Source organism: Macrosteles quadrilineatus, unplaced genomic scaffold (assembly GCF_028750875.1).
Source record: "Macrosteles quadrilineatus isolate MER2022 unplaced genomic scaffold, UCM_ALF_1.0 Scaffold_9__3_contigs__length_116548681, whole genome shotgun sequence".
Classification (NCBI taxonomy): Eukaryota; Metazoa; Arthropoda; class Insecta; order Hemiptera; family Cicadellidae; genus Macrosteles; species Macrosteles quadrilineatus.
Window position 1 is genome coordinate 65,516,760 of NW_026542602.1, and position 25,588 is coordinate 65,542,347.

Consider the following 25,588-nt stretch of genomic DNA (forward strand, 5'->3'; position numbering starts at 1 on the left):
GAATACTAATCGAACCTGACTCATATTATATAACTCACTAACTCATACTATACTAACTCATATTATAATACTCAAATCAGATATTATAAAAGCACTTCCATAACCGTTATTTATCATTTATTTATATATCAACATAAAAATGCACTCGTTAAAGAGCGCTATTTAAAATGCCGTTATAAAGTAACAGTACAAATGTTTTACATAAAATTATCATATTACAAAAGTTAGGGCTCTTTATTCGTGTAATTGCCATTACATACATTTTGTTAATTTATTTGAGGGGTTTATTTTAAGTTTAAAGCCGTTGGATAGTGAGCTAAATCACGTGTTTATTGAACGTGTTTTGATTTCAGTTTATTTTCCGCCAGTAACAGAGAGTCGGCGCGCGCATGGATACAAAAACAGGGTGACGCGTTTGCACTCCCCCCACTCCTTGTGACGAAGCCCTGGAATTTTGACGTGGCGACTACGTATTTGCCTGTCTGCCCACTCCGGTTGCAGGAAACTTGGTGACGAGGAATACGTAACTGGTAAGTATTCAGCTGAAGGATATTAACAAGCAGACGCCTTTAATGGTTACCTGATATTTTTGTTGTGTTTTAAGAGAAATTCACCAGTTTCTGCCCTTGCAAGACATGTTGCAGAGCCATTTTATTCGTATTCAGACAAAGGTAAAATAGTGATGGCGTCGTAAGATAATTTTAGATTTATATATCGTATGGCAGTTTTCGTTTACTACCGTACACAAAAAAATAACGACTTGGTAATGGTATGTTGAAGTTTTATATTTAGTTACATTGCATTTCTTCATGACCTTTACAGTCTTTTACAAACAATGGCGTCCTAGAATACTCTTCTTGCTAGGAAATAAGTTTGATTGTGACACATGTTGAGAAATGACCTTGCAGAAAACATCCACGGCCGTAAGGTTAGGAGTGCACTTGAGGTTAAAGTGCGATAAACATAACCTAAAATGTCAACTGGGAAATATAGCATAAGGATAAAATCTTTATAGTTTTCACATAATTTTGTCCCTCCATAACTTAGGCCTATAAGTTTTGAGTTAACAACATGATAAGAATAGGCCTATTCTTGATGGAGAACTGATATGGTTCAAATAACTTTTTTACCTTTCTCGTGTTTCCTTAGAAATTGTTTTCACGTCACAATCACAAGTTTGCTCATATAAATAACCAAACGATAAACCTGATAGGCTTAGGCCTGCACAACCCCCCAAGCTACAGGGTAGATAGGGCCTACAGCACACTCGGGGTTTTTTTTGCCGCACGTTCTTTTTAAAAGTTGTTGGTAGCTTACCGTTTAACATAGGCTAACATAGAGGGTTGGCTCTTTTTAAAATAGAGTCTGTTTAGGCTGAGTTGTCATAAACAGTGGCGTATATGTTAACTTAAGTAATACCGGTAACACAACAATGAATCTTGGGTAAACTGAAAGATGCCAGTGAGAGTAAGTTATTGAAAGAGGACCATCAGTAACTTAGCTCAGAAAAATATCTGGACAATATCTCAACAATTAACTTAGACCTGTACGGTAACTTATTAACTTAAGTTAACTTATTACTTAGGCCCATGTTTTTGGGTTAGGGCCTACTTAAAATCTCTTTTTGATTGATTCAATTAAAATATCTTTAAACCAAACTTGTTGTTCTCAATTACTGAGATAAGTTAAGGTAACTTACGCCTAAGTTATTCAACATTTTCAAACTGTAACTTAGGTTAACTTATAACTTTGGTATTGGCCTGCCGTTGTAGAGTTTTTGCCAGCCTGCTCAAATTGTATATAGAAATTTAATTCAATCAGATCCTACGCCTATGTATAAAATGTTCTTAAAAGTGTTTACATTAAGTATAACATATTTAACGTCAAGTGAGCATGCGATAACTTAAGTTTTGTTTGTGTGGTTGTAAAATAGGCCTATTAATAATCCTAGCAGTGGCCAACGATCGTAATACGATCGTTCGCTGTGACGCCTAGAATGGCCACCATTGTAATGCAACAGTATAGGCTGAAAATTTTTTAACGGTAAAAAAAAATTATAATCAACTCAGATGTGAACAATATAGGTATATACGGTACCACTCGAAAGATCACCTGAACTTTCATTTGATTAGGCCTACATAAACAAGTCCTTACATAGGAAGTGAGGCTTCCACGGTCACAATTACTAACACAAAGTCCTTGGTCTTCTGGGTACGACCGCGTCGGAAAACTAGGAGAAACACTAGTTGCTGACGTTTCGGCTTCGTTGAACTCGATTAAGTGTAGTCAGAACTCGGTCGTAACAGGAAACGGGGTTCGAATGACTTGTGACAACGATTTCGGTATAACCATGAATGCATTTCAGGTGAAACTTGGGTATATTAAGAATCACAATATTTTCTAACTAGTGCCTGTCACCAGCTCTGAAGATGGCTATCTGCAACGAAGCCGAAACGTCAGCAACTAGTGTTTCTCCTAGTTTTCCGACGCGGTCGTACCCAGAAGACCAAGGACTGTGTTAATAAACAAGTCCTGTAGAAGGTATATAACAATGCCATGACGATTAGAAATCAAATGCATTTTTGGCGCGGCACGACTTTTGCAGCTGACATGTGGGAACTGTTAAAACACAACTTTTTTGGCATTACCCTGCTCGGGTAATTTTCATCAGAACGAAATGTTGATTGAACAACAGTGTACGATTTTATTAAAACAGCCGTTTTCAAAATTTAGGCCTATAACAAATGGCCAACCAGCGAAATACGTTATGGTACAGTAGTACGGAAAATACAAATTATATACAGTGTAAGTTATTATTACTAGTCATATAATATGTCATTTTGAAGAGGAAGAAATGAAGCTTTTGAGAGTGGCAGCCCTTTGCTTATGGTTATTTCCGTTTTCTCTTAGGAAGACGACGATAGTGCGTCACCACTGTCAAGGTCTCATACACAAAGTGCCTTATATTCGCCATTGCGTGTTGTTGTTGGCGAGTTTTCACTCTCGTGTTATCCGTGATTTATTACTAAATTTGTTATTATTTAGTATAGTGTTAGAGAAATTTGTGTGTGTATATTTAACAGTAATCTTCATGTATTTTATTATGCATGAATATTAGGCCTACTGAATAGTGTGAAATAGTGTTTATAAAAGGTTGTATTTTTCTTACGGTTGTATTTTGTGGTTTTCCGTTTATTATTATTATGCCCTTAAATACGTTACTTAATGTAAAAACTTTTAATACATAGACATTTTTATACATAGGCGTATGATATGATTAAGTTAAATTTCTATACAATTTGAGTAGGCTGGCAAAAACTCTACAACGGCAGGCCAATACTTAGACCTAAGTTATAGTTTGAAAATGTTGAATAACTTCTAGCATTTTGGGGGGTAGGCACAGTGCTTGAATTGTACAAAAAATAAGTGCCGGAACTGTATCCTATTTAATGTGATTAGTACCTATTTATGGCAATATTTTTATCATTCCAAAAGAGAGGTACCAGAACTCCGTTACTCCGCGTTCCCCTACAATTCGAGCACTGGGTAGGCCTATAATACTAATTAATACTGCGGTGTAGCCTACGTGTTAAATGGATAACACATCTTTTCACGGTAGGTGTAGGCCTAAATATAATTATGAGTAACCACTTCTCAAAAGTCAAATTCAACTATGATACCCATTTTTGTTTTGGCATTAAAATGAATTAGAATTAAGTTAAAGAAAAACACTATATATATTAATGTGATTAAAAAGGGTTGGCAAGAAGTTGGTCTTTTGAGACGTTCTTCCTTTATAAAGTCATAAATCATAGTTTTAAAGCATATGATGAAACATGGCCATAATAAGTTTAAAAACAAAACAACAATGATAGGAAATGAAAACTGTAGTAAGCTTGGTGTTCAATGATCAATGATTTCAATGTTGTACATAGTGTGGGTTGATCCACAGTATGATTACACAGCTGATCATATATGACTCAACTGTAAGTGACTCATCAGCCTTTTGTTTTCTCTTTCAACTGCTTTATTGTGAATAGGCTAAGTTTAAACTGTTCTAAGTGAACTGTATTATTATTTCTGTATCAAAAAGGTAGCCTAGGTGATTTCGTCGAAAGTTATCTCAAAATAAAACTGTTACAAGATAACGTGTCTATTTGGTATGTCTTTTTCCCTCATTTTTTGCTTAAGAACAAAAAGAATTTTCTTGGCTAGAAGATTTTGTATATATACATGGTGTCCATAAAAAACGTTTCAGGACTTTGGGAAATAAATCCCCATACTAAAAGGAAGAAAAAAGTTTACGGGAAGGTAAGTCCGAAAATGCATATTTACCCAAATATCCGCCATTTTGTTTTTCATAGAAAAATATTTTTATCTGTTTTTTATTCGATGATTATGAAATTTGGTAAACATGTTACCGTATGGTAACAAGACCTATAATAGAAAAAATAATAAAGTTGTTCCGATTGTAAATTTCAAAATGGCGGCCGTTTGAATTTTTCTAACTCAAAAACGGCTAATTCTATGAAAAATGTCAAGAATACTTTTTTTAGCTTTTTTAATTTCCTATCAAACGATACCAAGATCAAAAAGATCGGACAAAAGATTTTTTTGTGTAAAAATAAGGCAAAAATTAAGGGTTCCCCGGCTAACTTTATTATTTTTTCCCAAATTTCATAATCATCGAATAAACAACTTCACAGAAAAATATTTTTGTATAAAAAACAAAATATGGCGGATATCTGGGTAAATATGCTTTTTAGGACATACCTTCCCATAAACTTTTTTCTTCCTTTTAGTATGGGGATTCATTTCCCAAAGTCCTGAAACGTTTTTTATGGACACCCTGTATAATATTTTGATTCAAAGACCAATTCTGATTTTGGGGTAGCTATGATTAAAATATCAGTGCCGTTTAATTGAGCGTAGAATCAAAAAGTTAGCTCATTATCCAATACACCAATACTATTATTATAAAACAAACTTTCTATCTTTTCATTAAACCATTTATTTCACTCTTTTTTTAATTACCTTAAGCAAACTTTGTTATTGAATCACTAAATAATGACTAAATACATTGAAGCCAAACTTTATTTAAGAAACAAATTTAAATTTGATAACTTAAAACTAGCATACTTGCTAAATGAGCAATTTTTAATAGGAAGAATTAAAAGCATAAACAAAAACAGCAAATCTATCATGAAGTGTTGTATGGATCATTAAAAGTTTTCTTAAGTTATCTTATAAGGCCTATTTTTAAAATTTAAATCTTATTTAGAAACAAATATTATTTGTTTACTATTTTGTTCGCTCCGCCCCTCAGTTGGCTGAGAGGCACATAAAGAATAACAAAAAAGAATAAACCTTTTTCTTTAAATTGGTTTTTAAGTTGTAAATCTAATGTGAAGACAACTGTGTTGACAAACTATTTTAAGTACCAGTACCATGTTGCTACAGCCTGTTGCTGTCTGTTAAAAAATGTATAAAATAGATTTTTTCCCTTTCATACAAAATTAAAGCAGCTTTAAAGGTATTATCTTTTGTGATGGCTTATAAAAAAAAAACAGCCTATTTACTAAAATATAAACCTTCTCAAATTTGTGAGTGTTAACTGATTTTAATTTTTTTGTGAAGCTTTTTAGTGTTTAATCAATATAATAGGTAATACTATTGCTTCTAACTCAAAAACCAATATTCTGATGAAAAGCGTAGTAGATAGGATATTATAGCCTATAAACGATTACCGGTAAAATAAAAAAAAAACTTGTTATAGTTAAGTTGTTTATTACTTAATTTGTTAAAATGAAAACGGCATGAATTATTTCAAACTGTGTAGTGTTGTTAAGACACTAAATTGACTGTTTATGTAGCTTTCTTAGCCATTGGGAGTGAACGCTTAAACTGTAAGTTAAATGATATTAGTGAATTCTTATCAGCAATAGTGAATGTGAGATGGCAATCAAAGGCGTCATTGGTTCTATGTTAAAGCGAGTCTCTATAAAAATATCAGTAGGCTTAACTGCATGGCTGATAATTTTGTTTATCTAGGGATTGGTGTATAATTGAACTGGCTACAATTGAACTTTTTACAAAACTCATTTGGTACCATATATTCAAAGTGTTTTGTGTAATTTGTTGTCGGTATAAATGAAAAAGTAACTGCTTACTTTACAGAATGTGACAAAAACATCCTAGTTACAAAATTTCTATTTGAGCTCAAGAGCCGATAGATTGGCCATCAAGAGTAGCATATGTAGTAGAAACCCCTTAGATCCGCCCGGCCACCAAGTGACTAAGTACCCGGACGGATAACGATTTGGCCGGATAAACCAACCACCAACCTATTATAAAAATGATAATTTATTCCTAATTAAGTTGAAAAAGTTAAATAGTGGCATAACCAGGATAAATGTATTATCGCCATAATATGCACACCATACAAACTTTGGTAAATTTAACACAATCCTTGTGCTATGCTATTCCGCTATAATGGGGCATAAACGTAAATAAAATAATTTTAACATATGTTCATACAGACGAAAAGAAATGAACAATCAGATTAACACCATTATTGAACATGTTATACTACAAAATGAATAACAAATTCAATGTCGAGTGGTGAAATTCATGAGAAGATTAAACGGAATACTCTCCTAAACTCTTAACTCATACCTGTTTTTAGATTTATCAGGAAGCAGATTTGAGCTAATTTATTTTGACTTAACTATTGTTTCATGTAGGTATAATTTTACAACATTCGCTATTGTAATGCGTCTTCTAACATAGGTCAGATAATGAATGACCACAAAACTCTTCACGCTGGCGTCAATCGAAGTGACTCCCGGGTTCAAATCCTGCCCTTAACCCTTTGCGGTCGAATGGTGAGTATAGGTCGCCAGCCCGCCATTTTCCCAACTGCTCAAAAATGGTAAACTATACTAAGTGCATTTAAAATTCAGATTGAAAATCTCCTATGGGGTGGATTACAGCATATTTTTTACTTCAGCGGAGTTGCAATGTATGTAAAGTGTAAAATAATGTTATTCAAATACAGTAGAACCGCTTTTAAAACCAATATAAAAGGGGGAGAGCATTGATAATAATAACCAATTTTTCGGTTAACCCGTCATAAGCTAAAAATAGCCTGTTTGTTACCACGGTGTGTAGGAAAAATGAATTTAAAACTCTTTTAATCTCTATATTTAATACTGTACAGTGTTTTATTTCAGCTATAGAAATGTTGAAAAGGGTTAGATAATACTTTAAAATAAACAACTAAAGTTACTGAAGCATTTTACATTACGTATTATTTTAACTCTGTAGGCTATTATTTTATTGGAACCGTTTCGGTTAACCCGAGTTTTGGTTACCTATGTACCTATGTATTAACTTAAGTTGAAATTTAATTTTTACGAACTAAAATTCCACATCCAAATGATTTTTCAATTTATTTGGGTTTGTACAAACCAAATTCACTCTCAATGAGAGTGAACAAGTATTGTTTCTTACTGAGTCACTAGGCACAGCAAACAAACAAAAGTTATCTGAGGAGACAAAGTCATAGATAATGAGTGAGCTGTGGCCTTGAGGCTCTCTCACAAATATACTTCTGCACCAGCGACTAACTGTGAGCAAAACAAGCGATTGCCGCGTAATTAATTGATTTTCACTGAATGTCTGTGAGTTGACGTGTTTTTCTGCATTAAAAATGAACGCAAGAGTAATTTGAATGTTTTATCCATTTTATTTTCAATGTGTTTCTAGAAAGTTTGAGTCCAGCATCATTTAACAACATTTAGAAGGTTACAAATTACGAATCGTAATATTTGTGATTTAGGTATATTTGAAGCATTGCTCACCATCACATGGGAAATAAAAAAATATTTTATAAATAAACTATACTGAAAATCCGTTTAACTAAATTATATAATGATTTTGTCATTATTTTCCCTATCAATAATTATTTTAATAACCTTATTAATGTTTATATTATTATGAAGTATTAAAGTTTATTAAAAAAAAAAAAAAAAAAAAACTGTCTCATTGAAACTTATGTGTGTCTAAATCTGATGTAGCCTACATTGAACAAATGAATAATCAAAACACTCAAAGGGCACAATGTAAGCTTAATACATTGTTAAAACTAGTGGTTATAATTTTGGACTTGGGCGCAAGAGTGACTGATTAAATCCCTGGTCATATAACAAAGGAAAGAGGTTTTTGGGGCATGGACTGCATTCCCATTGTTTATGATTCATAAAATGCAACCGTAGACAAAACATAACAACCAATCATCAATAGCTCGAGTAGGTGGTTTGCAGCATACCCTGTAGATTTTGACCTATCAATAATTCAAAAATAGATGTAAAAATTGAAATCTTCCTCCGAGTTGAACAACTGACTCCAGTGAAAACAAAGTATAGCTCAATACAAATGATTACAATAATTGTTGAAGGAAGCAGTAAAGTAGGTAGTCTGATTATAACTGGTGTCGGTGTCAGGTTACTAGCACTAGAGTTCCGACAACCTTGGGAGAGATATTAGCATACCTGAATGTGTATAGAGTAGTATTAACATCTCTCTCACTGTGCAGTGAGTAAGCAAGTAATTCTTGGCCATTCAAATTTAAGGTTAATTCATGACCACAAAACATAATCTGCCAATAATTATAAATTATACAGGAATGGTTTATTGAACTATTGGGTTCATATTTTGATGATATGTCTACGCTTGTTCAAAATATATTTTTGGGTTCATCAATTAAATTATTTGATCGACTAGTTTGTTAACTTAAGAGTTAAACTAGCAATAATTGCTGGTTTGTTAGTAGAATTTGATTTGTTTTCAAATTGTTTGCCAAATGAATAATATAATGAAACCTCACTAACTCGATAATTTGTGGACTCAGTGGTTGTCGAGTTTAGGGGTTGTCAGTTAAATCCAGAATATTGAAATTTGTAATGGGTTTTATAAAATGAATACATTACAGACAAATTTTTACACATAAACCTACATTTCTTACTTACATGAGTATTTTAAATATTAAGTAAAAAGTCTTTAAAGTAGTGTCAAATATTCAACAATTAACACTAATACAAGGCCACACTAAAAACAATGCTCGTCAAGCATGACTTCATGATAGAAGACGAATGACGTAGGTATTTATTTATTTATTTTCCAAGGAAAGATTAAAACAAGCAGCTGATCACAAACGGCAAACATTACGTCATTGCCGTCTTCTATCGTGACGTCATGCTTGACGAGCATTACGGCCTGTTTTTTTAGTATGGCCTTGACTAATACCGAAACCCTACCCAGGCTGACGCTAACCGAAATCCCTGGTCTATGGGATCCCATTTGAAAATAATGGACCCCGCTTAGAAACACACAAACCGAAACCCTTGGCCTGTGAGACTCCACTTTAAAATACACTAACGATGGGCTTCTGAGACGGGTATGTTATGAATAGAGAACTTATCAAGGTCACGACACCCACGCAAAATGAACAAACAATATATCAACAGGTAGGGGAGGAAAAGGTATTGGGGGAATGGAATCCCCCCATAAACAGTGTTGCCAACATTCGTTTGTGAAAATTCCCATGGGCCAGTTGGGCCTGTTAGACCGAAATTTTGGTAAGGGTTGAACTAAATTTTCTTAAAAAATTCCTATTTTTGCATGTGATCTGTCAGCTGCAACCAGACCTGAAAGGTTGATTCATCATCAACCTTTCTTCAAAAATCTAAAGCAGGAAGAACCGTCTGTGTATTATATATCCACTTTAAATAAAACGTACGGTAATCATTTTGGTGCCGTTACTGTTGTAGTTTTGCCATGATACACCGTTTGATGTTCTATTTTTGTTATGTTATAGGACCTGTCAAGGGCTTATGGACGGGATGGTGGAAGAGAATGGGAGCTCAGGGAACGGTGACCCGTTAGCGACGTCTCCTGGCCCGCACCCCATAGCGGTCACCAACGTACGTGAGGCGACCATAGTCACATACAACACACAGCCTCAGAAGGTACCTTAGCACATTATTATATTTAAAAAATGAAATGACTAATGGTAGACTATGGAGTTTGTGAAAAAAACAAACAAAATCAATTTTTGTCTAAATTACTGTTTTGGGGGGCAGGCTTTAAAAACTATCAGAAAGATATCTATATATTAATTTGAAACTGTTTTTCTTTGTCATAGCTATTTTGAGAGAACGGCTGGGTGTAGAAACTCGGTAGAGGTGTCTAATGAAAGGTCTTGGTCTGTAGATGAGCCATCAAAAGAGAAAAATGGTGAATTCCCTTGGTGCTCTGCCCCAGTGGCTTTTAAATTCCCATCCCATGTTATTCTTATGGAGGAAAACGGGGTTTTTGTCACAGCTAATTTGAGAGAACGGCTGGGCGTAGAAACTTGGTAGGTCTGTAAAGAAAGGTCTTGGTCTGTAGATGAACCATCAAAAGAGGAACGAGGTAAATTCCCTTGGGGCTCTAGAAGCCTTTAAAGTTGCCTCTTCAGATTTGTTTACAATACAACCATATGCATAATTCTACACTACTTTTTAATGAAACAGCTGTTAATATTTAAATTGTGATTTATTGAATTTGTCAAAATGAAGTACAGTATTTGCAATGGGTTTTTCTGATTGATAAATTGGATTTTCTTCTGCATCGTGTCATGTTTTGCAATATAATGTTCTATTACCAAATCAGTGGAAAATCTTAATATCACAGTAACTCTTAAAATTATTTCTTTTGGAGTTAACTTATATCTATTGTATGGGTTGGTTTCTGCCTTTTTTACCACTTCTTGGAGATTGTACGTAGGTGATATTCGTTGGCATATTGCATCTGTAGACGAAACTTGGGTTAGTGTAATTATTACAATGGAAAAGAGCGAGAAATCCTGGACAATTTGATATGGGCTAAAAATAAAACTGAATTAACACTGTTCTACATTTCTTGAGCAATCATTGAAATAATCGATTTGCAAACAATGGAAACATAGAAAAAGTCAAATAGAACAGAACCAAGTAGAACAAATAGAAATAATTTTTTTTCATTTATAATCGTTGTCATAGACAACCTAATGCGGCTATGAGAGGGAAAAATTTGTAGAAAACACTAAAAAAACAAGATAAGCTTTTTGAAAAAAGATAAGATATTTACAAAAGATTTTGATGTATCTAATTGTTGTGTAGATCGTGAGTATTTCCATAAGCTTTGAGTCGCCTGTAATGCTTCGCAATTGCTCGAATTCGAGCAACAGGTTCACTAGTATTACATTATTTAGATAAAATACCATTGAACAAAAATAGTGATGGTTCATTGTGTGAAAGGTGATTTTCGTAATCGTTTGATGAAAAATCAATAGAGAACGGGTCTGTCTGACCGGGATATATAAGAAAATATAAATATCGACGGTTAATTTTGGCCCATTCCGTTTCATAGGCACCACCCTTGCAAGTTAAAATTAAAAGTGGTAAGAGCATTGTGACTTAGGTTTCAGATTACATAAATTGCAAATATTGTAGTTTGGTAACTAAATATACCTACTATTACCAGGCCTACTGCAAATCGTACGTGCATTTTATTGGCCGGGAAATAGTTTGAATTGAACAGGTGCCCTGTATGGAAGTTAAATTTTTAGTGATTTTCTTGATTTCCTATGTCCAAGTATCCATTAATTTACAGTGTTTCATCGATACTCTTCTCACACTGTCGTGTCAAAAGTAAGAAAGTTGTGAATGGGAATATAATGAGTAGGTTGTTTCAATCGCTTTTCTAGTGTTTCGCTTTGGACACACCACAATGTAAGTCAATAAACAATTTATCTATACATTCTGTAATAAAGTAACTTTAGCACCCAGAAACAATTAACAACCTTTAGCACTATTCTGATATACTCCCAATACGTCGGAAGGCACTGCCACTACTTTACGCACCTCGGTAACCGCGCTTTGATGCACGCCACATTGCCGTCATTGTCAGGTCTTGCCGCTAACAAACCCTTGTACAAGTCTCGACATCTGAACACCAGTTCTTAAACTTTGCATCCAACCAACAGTTTGAAATTGTATCAGTTCTTAGCTGTATTAATTCCTTAGCTTTTCTTTGGTTTTATTCAACCCTACATGAAAACTCCAGTAATTCATAGCCTAATTTGTCATAGTTAAACTAAGTCCTAGTCCCAATTGTGTTGGATTGCTATAAATTAACTAGATAACCTCAATTGAGTGAGTTTTGTTACTCCATTTATCATATTGTGGCACAGAAAAGTTAAAATTTAATTACCTATTTTGTTTATTTGAAAATATTTAAATGACAATGATTCGTAAAATATTTAAAAGTATGATTCGATTTTTGGTTACTAAAGATTCTGTTTTAACATTTTATTTATACGAGTAGAGTGGTTGGATCTCTCTACTAAATGTGAACTCAACAAATATTGACATTTATAAAACATACCTCTAATTGATTAAGTGGTTAGTTCGTGGCATATTTTTTACAGCACCTCGCTAGGTTATACGATTTACTGACTGGCTACCAAATACAGTAATTTGCTTCTTAGTGAGTTTCTCCGACTATTTATTTATTACTGTCATGAGATATTTGCAGCACAATGTTGGATAGCATGTATTATGATCCTGACTACTATTTTGTAAGTTTTATTTAATCAGGTATTTTAATGTTTTAATCTAGTTGAAAGAAATTTTTACCTTCAGTTGAATGATAACACGCTAAATTAGTAGGTAAAATTCTTAATAGTGTAGTTTTAAGATAAATCAATCAAATTTAACCTATCATCTGTAAGTAATCATTTTATCCATGTTTGATAATCAAATTGGTGCTCTCAACAATTCACGTATTTAAAGACCGAAATTAAGAAGACAATTATTAATACTATGAAGAGAAAGTGGCCAAAACACCTACAATATTTGTAGATATGCCAGAGATCCAATTAATCACCCTCACATTAATTTCAACACTAATGATGGTCTCAATTCACCAAAATGCTTCTTGTGGGATTTTCAAAAAGTCGTTTCTATTTTTTTCTTCTTATCACTTTGAACAGAAAGAGGTCATACAGAACGATTTAGTAAATAAATAAAAAAAAATCATGTTTAAATTATCGGCATTAGGCCACAATTCTTAAATGCGCGATTTTCTCTCATATAGGCTACCCTATCTTATCGATATCTTTAGGTTTTTGGTGTCTTGTAGCACTGAATCTGCTTGATTTATTTTAGGGTTTTCAGGAATGTTATACTTTACCTAAAGTCATTTCTACAGTATGTATATTCAACACAACAAAAAGCAACATTTAAACTACAAATCATTGTATCTTATTTGCTAGGCCAATTGTTACTTATGTAGGTGGCTATCCTTATAATTTTACTTTCTGTTTGTTAAGACCTTTTAAACAAGAAGTCTTTATTATATCTAATAAAACTATAATATGTAGTCCTACATAGTTAAAGTCGTAAACATTTTAAGCACACGGGGTGGAATTTGTTGCCAGTGGTACCGAAACCACTGGGACGGAGTGGGATTTGTTGTCCAGTGAAACCGGCACCACTGGAACCACTGGGTAATATCGTCCTCTCATGCCAACAACCTTGCTTCAGTGTGAGCTCAGCCTGGAACGGGAACCTTGTGTCCAATTGCTGAGTGTTGTGCCAGTTTTTTTAATCCAGTATAGCCTAATTCGTTTTCAGATCCGCATACTTTATCAATGGAGGAACTATTCCAAAATTTAGTGTATGTTTTTTTGGCTTGGATTTAGTGAAATGGAACAAAATAATGATAATAATTAATTACTGTAGTGAAGCATTGTGGAAGGAACCTAACCTCAAAGTTATGCTTGACGCCTTTTTTGCAATATTTTTTATGGGGTATCCAGGATTTTCTCCTCTGCTTTTTCCCACAATTTGGCAATACTGAGGAGCAGTTTTGATTAGTACTGCTATCTGTCGGGTTCTTGTACAACTACGTCCACAATGACTAGAATGCAGTACATGCCTTTTATTTGGATGAAACTAAATTAAAACGTTTTCGCTGACTCAACCACGCAGCGCATTAGCTGTTTCTGCCACTGGTTGCGGCCGGCCATCGCTCAACCGCTCATGAAATCTTTTCAGAATTTTTTTTGTAGCACTTTTGACAGAGCTATTTCAAAAGAGAACATTTAAAACATGTTTGCTTTTTATTTTGATCCATGCGTAAATAACAAGGCTTGTCTACACTAAAAGCATCCAAACATACAATTATAGTTTTCGGCTGTACTGCTCTGTGATGTGCTGTTTTGATAGCAGTGTTTTGTCTAATGTTGCAGGGACAGTCGGTAATCCAAAGCAACCAACAGTCAGTGATACAGTCTGCCAACAATCAGTTACCTGTGTTGACAACTGCCAAGGGTAATGTGATATTGGTAGGCAAACCCAACTCCGTCATCCAGACAGCACAAGGCAATCTGCAGACACTTCAGGTAGTGGTACCTTAATCCACCTTACAACTCTGTGTAATCATACGAATGTTATCAAGAACTTACTTGCAAGAACCACAAGTAAAATAAATTTTGAGCCAAATTATTTTAATTCATATAATTTTTTTCAACTACCTACACAACTGACACACTTTACATTTATTGAAGTAGTGTAGCCTACTCATCTAGTAATTAAAGTCAATAACTTTTGTAGGGCCCAAAATTAGACACAGCTGTTTTTGATCACCATATTCCAGTTGACCGTAATCAGATCGAGGCTATCATCTCATCTCATTAATCTTTTATAAAAATATGTAGAGCGCATGAAAGCCCAATCTAACTTTTTAAACATCCTGTAATATTTTTATGAGCTATTTTATAAATTAATTTCTAAATTACATGTTAAAAAAAAACCTACGGTTTATTCTCAAGTTTTAAAATAAGATTTTTTTTGAGTATCAAGGTTTAACACAGTACACCTTTACCGTAACTACTTAAACGGATCTGTATGTAAAGTAACAGTCTGGTGTTGTTGGCAGGTTGTCGAGGCAGGTTCAGACGACAGTCTGTCTAATGACGAAGACACAACAACACGGAAGCGACGGGACATTCTGACAAGAAGACCTTCGTACCGCAAAATCCTAAACGATTTAGGAGGGGAGGAAATCACAGGTAGCAAGACTACCTCCTCCTCCTTCTTCAAACCTCTATTTGGTCTGTTTTGCTTTTATTTATTTTAATTATAACATTAGTCTTTTGAGTTTTAATGCGATTAAATTTCATATAAATTCAGTTAACTTTGGTTTCTTTTGTTGTGGTGAGGTTCTGTTTAATTTTTTATTTTGTTTTATTTGTAAAACAGTTGAATGCTATACTAATTAATGCTAATGAAGCCACAAATCCTGGTAGCACTGTTGGTTATCTAACTTCTGGTGCACAGTTTAGTTTATATTTGGTGTACAACTTGAATGTAATACATTTCAAGAGTTTTGTGGGATTAGCCTAGCTCGAGGTGATGGTGCATTTATAACTACCACATAATAAACAAAGGAAATTCTCTTAATTTTGTAATATGTTAACTACAGTACACTCTCGATTAACCTAGGTTGGAGGGACCAAGACTACCTCGGTTACCAAGAATCTCGGAAAACACTGCGGTTGCATAGATTTTGAGTTTGGTTACAGTCCACATTGTGAAGTCGAATACTTGAAAAACAAGTTGTAACAATACACAGGAAACAAAAAATAATTAATATGGAATTTTTATGCAAGATTTTTTTTTTAATATGGTAGTCTTAAAAGAAAAAATACAAACATGCTCAACATTTCTTCAGTCGTCTTGAAAAACTTAGAACTCAGTATTGTTAGAATTATGTCAAACCATAAGCACACCACAGTTCTTTAAACACAACATTAATAGTGCATCTTTCTAGTTTGAAAAGCATAAAATTACATTTTGTTTGAGCGGAGCTATAACCTGACACAATCGTGTCTACAAACATCGAGACAATGACAAAGACTGACACTGCCAATAACTACAATTGTTTACGTTCTGCTGACGATTCGTCCAGCTTGCTAACGGTTGCCGTCCAACCTACTAGGAGTAGCATATTGTGTGGTTTTCATTTTCTAGGTTACTGTATTGCTGATCATTCTTACGTTGAACTTAATGATTATTTCAAGTATTAAAAATTACAAATGACTTACTATGTAAAATTGTATCCAACAAAAAAATACAGCATTATACAGTAATTATTGTTTCCGACTGAAAATAAAATATATAGGCCTACCTGCCAAACCCGAATATATTCATATAAATATATTTATGCCTAAAACGACCTCAGATAACCCGAAGGCTCAGATAAACGGGGCTCGGATAATCGAGAGTGTAGTGTATGTAGATTAAGACACAGTAATAGACTAATAAAATAATTAGGTATAGAAAAATAATTTGCTAAACTGGTAAGTACTACTCCATAACTTGGGTAAACGAAGAACGAAGAAAAGTTTAAACTCCCAACATTTTAAAAAGAATTTGATATATTGATAGTCTTTTTGTACCTCTCAGGTTTGAAACAAGTATATATTTTATATGCACAAGTACTTGGAGTTTAAGGCAAAGTAGTTTTATGATAGAAGAATTTAGAAGTAAAACACTGCACTCCTAATTCCTGTTAAGAGTTCCAAGCACTCATAAAGTTAGTATTCAACTTTTTATTTTGCACCTCCCCACCAAAATTTTTTTTTATAAAAAAAAACGTAATAAAAGCAGAAGATCCTTTAGAATAGCGAAACAGCATGTTCAAATATGTTGTAAACACTTGACTATCGATTCCCAGGTACTTTTTTCTTAGGTTTGTTAGTTATGTAAAATGGTTTCTTTTTCTGTAAAATAATCCTAAGGAAAGTATACAGCAGAACTTAGCGCTAATACATCTGGATTTAGGTTAACTGTATCATGAAGGTTCCCATTCAATACTGTAGACTGTGTAAGATAGGCCTGTTTTGTGAGCCGTCAACTGACTAAATGTTGTGTATAGGCGGCGGCAAAGTGGAGTCGTCGGGGTCAGACTGTGATTCAAATCTTGACTCTGAGCTTTCGTCACATTCTCTTCCAACACATTATCAAACAGGTAATTTTGTTTGTAGATTGTACCAACTATAATTCGATGTAACCTTATTTGCCCAAGTAAAACATGAAAGCAACAAGTTTGGTATTCATCATAGGGTTAGTTGTAATTTTGAGTGAAAGAAGATATGAAACATAACATTGTCAATTAGTAGTACTAGTTTTGGAGGCCTTTTACTATTATAGGTTAGTTAGTAAATATTTTGTGATATAAAATTGGTATAAGCAAGCCTAAGGTCATCTTGGAGCATTCTGTTTTCCCCAAAAATTCTTGGTTTCGTCATGTAGATAAATTACACTCCCTTAGTAGATTTCTCATCCCTGTGGAACAGCTGAACAGTGATGATTTGCTTTGATATCAAATTAATGTTTGACAAAAAAAAAAACATATCTTAAATACCTAGAATCAAGTGGCTCATTTTGTAATCAGTGTAAAGTATAACATTGAGTTAATACCACTAGTACATTAACCAATGTGAAAATATACCCTTGTAAAATAAAACAGTGTAGGTAATTACAACAGTTGGCAACACATATTGAGATGCATTGGTTCAATCCTTTACATTCTCAAGGCTCTATTTTCAGCTGCCTAAAGGAAAAAAAAAACAGAATTTACCTCTCTTAGCTATAAACTTAACAATGTGGCTCTTACTACCTTAGTTATCAGTATGAAGGGATCCCGTTCCAACGCTACTGTTTAAAAGGGTAGTGTTTGAATGGAGATTAACGGTTGCAGTGATTCCGGCAGGAACGATCCAGCTGACGAGTCAAGGGGAGGCGGTGACGGGGCTGCATACCCTGACCATGACCAACGCCACCACGGGCAGTGGCACGCTGGTGCAGTACACACAGGGCCAGGACGGGCAGTTCTACGTTCCTGGTGAGTGGCATGATAGGGTGTACAGCAACCGGGAAAATAAGTCGAATTGTTATGTGCAGGATGTCTAGTAGTTGGGAAAAACGAGAATGTTGGGAATCAGCATTGATTTTAAATATGGTCTTGAGAATAGGGATTTAGTTTATATTTTGTTGTCACAGTCAGGAATTTTATGGACCATGTAAAATCTAATAAAATATTAATGATTTTGTTGTGATCACTCAAGACGACAATCATGTTTCCGTGACTGCGGGAGACGATGATGACTAATTATTTAGAAAATTTTTTAAAACTAAAATACCCCCGTCGCAGCAAACCTGCATACTAAGCGAATTTCCATTTACCCGGCTTGATTTCTACTAGGGATGGTCAAGTCTCGAAATTTCGGGAAATTTTCGGGAAATTTTAAATCTCGTTACACGAGACGAGATTTCTTTTTGGCCGAGATTTTTATCAAGACAAGAATAAAAAAAAAAATAAAAAAAAATAAAAAATTTAAAACGCCTGCAGAAAGTCAATGCAATACCCGCAATACAGGAGCGTGTTGTAGTTGCGTTTCCTTTGCGAAGGCGTTCTTATTTAATTAATTCTTTAAATGTAAATATTACTTTAATTATTTTAATAATATTACTTTAATAACATATGAGAAGTTTTGTTAAGTGTAAGCAATGTGAGGATGTTTTATTACTATAAAAAGTCAAAACAAGTAACTATTTTATAAAAATTAATATTGCTTTTATTTTATGATTTATTTTATTTTAGGATAAGTTGAACTCTATCCTAACTGATATCACTATGTTTCCTAATCGTAGGCATTTTTAATTAGTTAGGCGTGATTAATAAAAAAATGTTATGCTGATGTTATTTAATAAAAAATTGTAAATATTCTTGCCTATTATCATTATTTTTGTATTTAAACAGTCATCTAACAATGTTACAAAATCAGGTAAAAATTTTGAATGTGCATTCCCGTTGTGTATGAGAAGGGAAATCCCGTCTCGATCTCGTCTCAAAATTTTATGAGAAATAAAATATCTCGTCTCGTCTCGTCTCGAACTAAAAATCCAATCTCGTCCATCCCTAATTTCTACTAAAATATTCCCTATAAATTTTCAGATTTATTTCCTATTGCTGCTACGGGGAAGATGTTGAGGTGTGTTTTTTCAATTGAAATATTGATAGCTTAGTATGAAATAAACCAAATTGCCGAATTTGATTAAAATATATCTATAAACAAGCAAACTAGAACAGTTTATTTATTCTCCATAAGAATAACATGGGAATTTTAAATTTACAATTTTTTTAATTTTCTCCGTAGTCAATGGACATTCAAAAACACTTCAATATACTAAATTATTTGTTTTTTTAAGCTCTTCAAAATGGTCTAGAGAGAAATTTAGAAATTTAATGTTTTTAGGGTCAAAAATGAGAAAAACCCATTTTTACCCCATAAAACCCCCCATAAACCCCTGATCCCATGGTCTGATTATGATGGTTCGCGAACTCGTTCGAATAAATGTAAGTTTACACGTTTGTACCAAATTTCATCAAAATTGGATCAATTTTGCTCGAGTTATCGCGCTAACGGACACATATATAAATATATATATTATTTTCTTGCATTTTTAGGGCTACTAATATAATAAAATTAAAACATATATAACAAAGTACCCTTTTAGTAATTATTTTATTTTTCATGACAATATAATATATATATATATGAATTTGAACGGATGGTGTTTTTGGCCTCTGGGGACCTCAAAACGAAAAAGTAAATCGGTCCCGGGTCTAGGTCTTACCATGATACCTACGGTAATAGCTTATTCCCTATATGGGAAATTCGCTAAAAATGGTATGGATATAGAGAATTGAGAATTGATTTTTCAGGTATCTTTATTGGGATTCGATTATTTGGTATCGACACATCACTAATAATTATTGTTGAAAAACTGTTCTTGAAAAGTCTGGAATTAGTCTTGAATTTTTAAATGAAAATAGACTAGACACACCCTGTACATGAATGTTGTATGGAGCCAGGCCAACCAACCATTTGTTACCTGTGTTCCCTTGTTCTGATGGCTCTCTTCGTCATAGTGTGCAAGAAAAATTGTTATTGCTGGCAGTGCTTACGTATGTTGTTGCTCACAGGCAGCCACTGTGAGCACCAACATCACAAAAACACAGAACGTGACACATAGAGTCATTAATGAGCGACCAAAAGGTTAATCTCAAGTGTTTATATTGATAGTTCTTGTGCCTCTGATTTTAGAATGCACTTCTTACAATGCTCCACATATCTCTAATAAATACACAATATAGAAAATAGGGAAACAAAAAGAGCTTTAGAATAAATTTTAGTTCATTACTATTTTATCGTATGCTCACTACACAGGTACTTGATTGACTCTTCTATTGTTAATAGATGACCAATATTGCTAGTTGCCCTCACTAGCACTTCTTTTCTTCTTTCATCTGTGTTGTAGGAAGTACTGAAACAAATGTTTACAGAGGAAAAGGTAGTACTGTAGTAGTGAGGTACAAATACCAGACCTGTACCATACTGACTTTGTCAGTGTACCACAGACATCTAAAACTTGTTTCCCAAACTTTTTTACTGAAACTTTACCTACATAAGTTTGTGAATCAGCATTTGATGTTGCAGTTGTTACTCAGTCGGGGAGCCTCTCTGGTGGTCCCATCATAGCAGAAGACCAGGCAAGAAAACGGGAGCTGCGATTACTCAAAAACAGGTAAGATGCACCGCTATGAAACAAATTTTACTTAATTAAATACTATAAGGTGTTTAAAAGTTAACTTTTCTTTTCTACATTTATACACAATACTATAGTTGTAATATAATGGTTGTTAATATTCATGTCATCACAGACTAAAAATACAGCAATATGGGCCTTAGCCGCCCTCTGTATATTTGAAAAGTGCATAATCATTATAATTTAGGTATTGGATAGAAATACTTAAACTACTTTAAAAGATGGTCTTAAAAGTGTTTAATAATGTATTACTGTTATTGGTACTTTCCTGTTAAAGGGAACATTCATTATTATCGATGATTTTTTTCGATATATCGATATTAACAAATTGAAACATATCAGCTGACAACTACGATAAATATTGTTCAGTATATGAAACTGTTCAAAAAAAATAACCTAACATAACTAACCAAACTTGCTGTAACATTTAAAAATGCCGTGTTTAACTTGCCTTTTCTATTATCAAACCCAAACGGAAGTTTTAAATGGTACAGCAAGTTTGGTTGGTTATGTTAGGTTAGCTTAGAAAAGTTTCAATCCATATAGACTATTTTAGCCTAAACAAGATCAGTTAGTTGTTGTAGTCAATTTGTAATACATCTGATCGGAAAAAATATCGATGTATCGAAAAAAATCATCGATAATAATGATTGTTCCCTTTAACAGGAAAGTACCCTGTTATTAAAATGTTCTTTTGGGCAATTCCAAAATATTTTTAGACTAGTTCATACTAGTTTCAGAATCTGGATCAAATCGAGGTAATCGAGGTGGACATTGAAATATTGTAAAAAGTTGTTTTAACACATTTTCATACACAATGTCCCCAATCATTTCTTTTGTCAGAAAAAAATCACTAGATCCGACCATGAATTTATAAAGGAGTTACTACTGAAAGTAGATTTTAAATTTGATCAAACCCGTTGCCACTGGGCATTTGTTTGTTGTTAGTCATGTCCTTGGTTTGGTCATTGAGTTAATGTCAAAATTGTTGTATACCCATGTCATCCTTTAATACAAGGCTTCGGCAATTCAATAGTGGCAACACCGCAAACCTGGCCTACTGAAACCACCGTTGCACTAATCTCTTAACTTAGTGCGTCTGCGCAGCATTTACGTTTACACGTTTATTATTACTGTTATTATCATGGCCTTAGGTGTGATGTTGCCAGTTGCCACGCACTGCAAATGTTTTGGGATTGTATTTGAGGAGGTTCTGGTATATCTCATCAATGGTCACCGCACCAACCCACACAGTTAAGATGTTAATATGAAAATTTTATTGTTGGTTTTGGACAGTATAGTGATAAACAATGACAGTGCAATAGTGATAAGCAAAATCTCTGTGTCAAATCTGCAGTAAAACTCATAGGATCATAAAATATCTTGCTCACATACCAAGGCAAAGAGACAATTTATTTTTTAGAGTTCCTGGAAATTGGAAAATAAACATGATTTCTTTTTACAGAGAAGCAGCGAGAGAGTGCAGGAGAAAAAAGAAAGAGTACATTAAGTGTTTGGAGAATCGGGTCGCAGTGCTGGAAAACCAAAATAAGGCCTTAATAGACGAGCTCAAGTCTTTGAAGGAACTCTATTGTCAGCAGAAGACGGATTAGTCGTCCGTAGAACCTCATCTGGATGACTGACGAGGCCTTCAGCGTAGAAGGAAGGGTCCACAAAGATACAGAGTATATATTTTCTCGGCCCGTGCGAGGGGCTGCTCTAGTTACGATGGTCTAGTCTCGGTTACCTCCTCCCAGTAAGGCTTGTTGTGGCGAGGCCGTTGACAGAGTTCAGTGTTTGGTTATTTTGTTGTTTGTGTGCTTCACAAATATTTTATTTTACTTAATAGCGTCTGAATTAAACTATTTTTGATCTCTGAAGTATTTTAGATTTTTTTTTTACATAAAATTTTACTTCCATTTTTTAAAACCATCACTATTTTGTAAATGACGATGAGTTTTTTTTTAAATAAGTTTTTAAATTTTCTTTTGTTGGTAACTGCTTAAGGCTGTGGATTATGCCTGTCAGTTGATATTTATATTGGATCAAAATAAAAGTTAAATATGAATGAATTAGAAGTTGATTAGACATTTTCTTGGAGAAAATACTTATTGATGGTTTTACTCCTTACATATCTATCTACCCTTTTGAGTAGAAGAAGGGACAAAGTACCTAAAGAAGTCTACTCAATACCATTGAATAATATGAAAATAAAATTAAAATATCAGGAGTTTAAAACCTGTAAGCTATATAAATAATTGTTCTCAAGCTATTGATCAGTGATGATTTTTATAGCATAGACATTTTTAAGAATGGGTTAAGACTATTCCCTCATATAAAAAAATAAAAGAGCCAATTGGGACAGATATCCTGAAATAACGTTTTTAAATATTCAAAATATTAGATAATATGTAGTATTTTTAGAACTAAATGAAAATGATTCGTTCCACTCATGATTTTGTCAGCTGCCTCGTTTTAAGTGCCTTGATCTACACAGTTTGTGCACTTGATCATAGACGGACGATTCTGCCGATGCTTATGCTTATTGTGTATTATCGTTGAATCAAACGTTGTTGTGTTTACGATTTATGTTTGCCTAAACATAATTCACCTGCTACTTAAGTGTATTTTTGGTAATTTTTGTACAATCAAAAGGAACAACAAAGGTTCCTGTAAAGACTATTTTTAAAGAGCTTATAGTTTTATGCTGCTTTGACTTGGTTTTTATTCCCACTTTCTACGATTTTGAAAATCCTCTAGTGTTATTGTTTTTTTTTTAGGAAGAGTGGGATTTAATAAAGTTTTTTTAAAATTAATTTTGCTTATTGGTTTTTTTAGTCATGTTTTATTGATTGTAAATATTTGTATCATAAGTTGTTTATTTATGATTTGATACCTAATGATACAGTTCAAATTTAAGGTATTTATTTCTTTCAATTTTATTATGTTTGTATAATAAAATATAACTAAAAATTATTATAATTTATGTTGTCTACGTGCCAATTAAAAACAATATCCTTTTAATGATTTAATCATTTTTTTAACCAAGGTTTTAGTATAAGCCCTTATACTACCAGCTACAAAATACTTTTATAATTGTTTGTACAGTGTGTTTGTTCATTGTTACTTTGCTGTATAAATAAGGCAAACTAGATTGTTGTATATAATATTTTATTACCATCTACAGAATCTTTCAATTGATAGATATGTAACATACAAAGTGTAATTATTAGATTTAATTTTAAAAGACCACAGTTAATACACATATGTGTTTGTACAGGAAAATAAACTTATATTTTCTAATTAAAATGTGTTGACAATTTACCTATAGTTTAGCCTATTTTGCTCTCAGGGTGGATTTTATAACAATTTTATTTGAATTTTTGATCGGTTTGGTTGCAACTCAACTTCATTTGAAAGATGCCGTTTTGATCTTGAAGCAGATCAATTTTTGACCCAAAATGACAAAATGTACAAAACAAAAATACTTAAAATTAAAAACTTAATCTGAACGAATGTAGGTATGCCATGTATGAATGGAGATGAGTGTAGGATGAGTGATCTCGTAGTCCCTCACAAAACCCACAAATCCAGACTCTGAGAATTCAGCTAGACAAGGTATTGTTTTTCCCGATATTGCACACCTACCACGGTCTTGCAAAATCATTACTGTCTCCCGTAAGAACAAAAACATCATCATCGTCTTCTGGAAAAATGGAAAATACATCCCACGGTCTTGTAGCCATGATCACTGTTTTCCATGATCATAGTCGTCATGTTTACAAGATCGTGCAGGGTGTCCACATTCTGGAAAGTCAGGGATAATCATGGAAAGTCATGGAAAAACATTTTGGTCATGGAAATCCCCAATGATGGATGGATTTGAGGGGACCTTTCAATTCTCAGTCGGCTGTAACCCTGACTATTGTAGCATTTTTCAGGATTTTTCGCAAATGTACGACAATTAAATTTATTACAGTTGTTATTAGTTTATGAGTTTTGAGTTTCTATTTAGGGATGGACAAGTCTCGAAATTTCGGGAAACTTTAAATCTCGTGAGATTTTATTTTGATCGAGATTTTTTTGATATGAGAAAAAAATTAAAAACCCCTGAAGAAAGTTAATGCAATGTGCAATACCGGAGCGCGTTGTTGTTGCGTTTCCTTTGCGAAGGCGTTCTTATTTAATTAATTCTTTACATGTAAATAATTATTACTTTAATTGTTTTATGATTTTTTTGTTTTGACATCACAAATTATAAGAAGTTTTGTTAAGTGCGAGACATGTTTTACTACTGTAAACATAGCCAAAACAAGTAAGAATTTATACAAATTAATATTGCTTTTATTTTATGATCAGTTTTTTTTTACAAGCCAAATTTCAATAATACTTGTTATTTTATTTTTTTTTAATAATGTTCATTTAAAGCAGGGCCTGTTTTAAATAAACCATTGTTTTTTGTTATTGTATATATGACAGGATGTAAATGAATTGTGAAGAAATAAAGGACTTTTTCTTTATTTCATAGCCAATACAAATCACTCCAATAATCTAATATATAAAATTCTCGTGTCACAGTGTTTGTCTGCAAACTCCTCCGGAACGACTTCACCGATCGTTATGAAATTTGGTGTGTAAATTCTGTAGGTATGCGAATCGGACGTAAACTATTTCCCGTTTCAAAATTCTTAAAAGGGCTCCGCCCCAGTGGTTCTGGAGTTTCCCATGTTAACCTTATGAGAAATGGAATTAATGAATCTTAACAGCTGTTTCAATTAAACAAGTTGGTTCTGTTCTATGATGTTCAATAGCATTAAAGTTACAAG

At 33.5% G+C, this 25,588-nt stretch overlaps 1 protein-coding gene across 8 annotated transcripts; it reads left to right on the forward strand.

Annotated features, from left to right (window-relative positions):
* Positions 1–386: 386 nt before the first annotated feature.
* LOC129002669 (cyclic AMP-responsive element-binding protein 1) lies at positions 387–24,071 on the forward strand. Of its 8 annotated transcripts, none has more exons than XM_054430650.1 (8): positions 387–530; positions 9,878–10,028; positions 14,336–14,491; positions 15,025–15,199; positions 17,026–17,118; positions 17,851–17,994; positions 20,654–20,741; positions 22,228–24,071. In XM_054430650.1, the coding sequence occupies exons 2-8, from the start codon at positions 9,894–9,896 to the stop codon at positions 22,373–22,375; spliced, it is 939 nt and encodes a 312-aa protein (XP_054286625.1). In that variant the 5' UTR covers positions 387–530; positions 9,878–9,893; the 3' UTR covers positions 22,376–24,071. The 8 variants fall into 8 exon arrangements, with proteins under 8 accessions (XP_054286625.1, XP_054286624.1, XP_054286627.1 ...); XM_054430649.1 differs by lacking the exon at positions 387–530 and adding an exon at positions 539–671; XM_054430652.1 differs by lacking the exon at positions 387–530 and adding an exon at positions 539–671 and having other exon boundaries at positions 17,863–17,994.
* The last annotated feature ends 1,517 nt before the right edge of the window (positions 24,072–25,588 follow it).

Excerpts from the sequence above, each read along its gene's own strand:
- LOC129002669 (XM_054430650.1), top strand. The coding sequence starts at position 9,894 with ATGGACGGGATGGTGGAAGAGAATGGGAGCTCAGGGAACGGTGACCCG. Across the intron at positions 17,119-17,850 it reads TCCAACACATTATCAAACAG|TGATTCCGGCAGGAACGATC; the intron begins GTAATTTTGTTT and ends TAACGGTTGCAG. Across the intron at positions 20,742-22,227 it reads CTGCGATTACTCAAAAACAG|AGAAGCAGCGAGAGAGTGCA; the intron begins GTAAGATGCACC and ends TTCTTTTTACAG.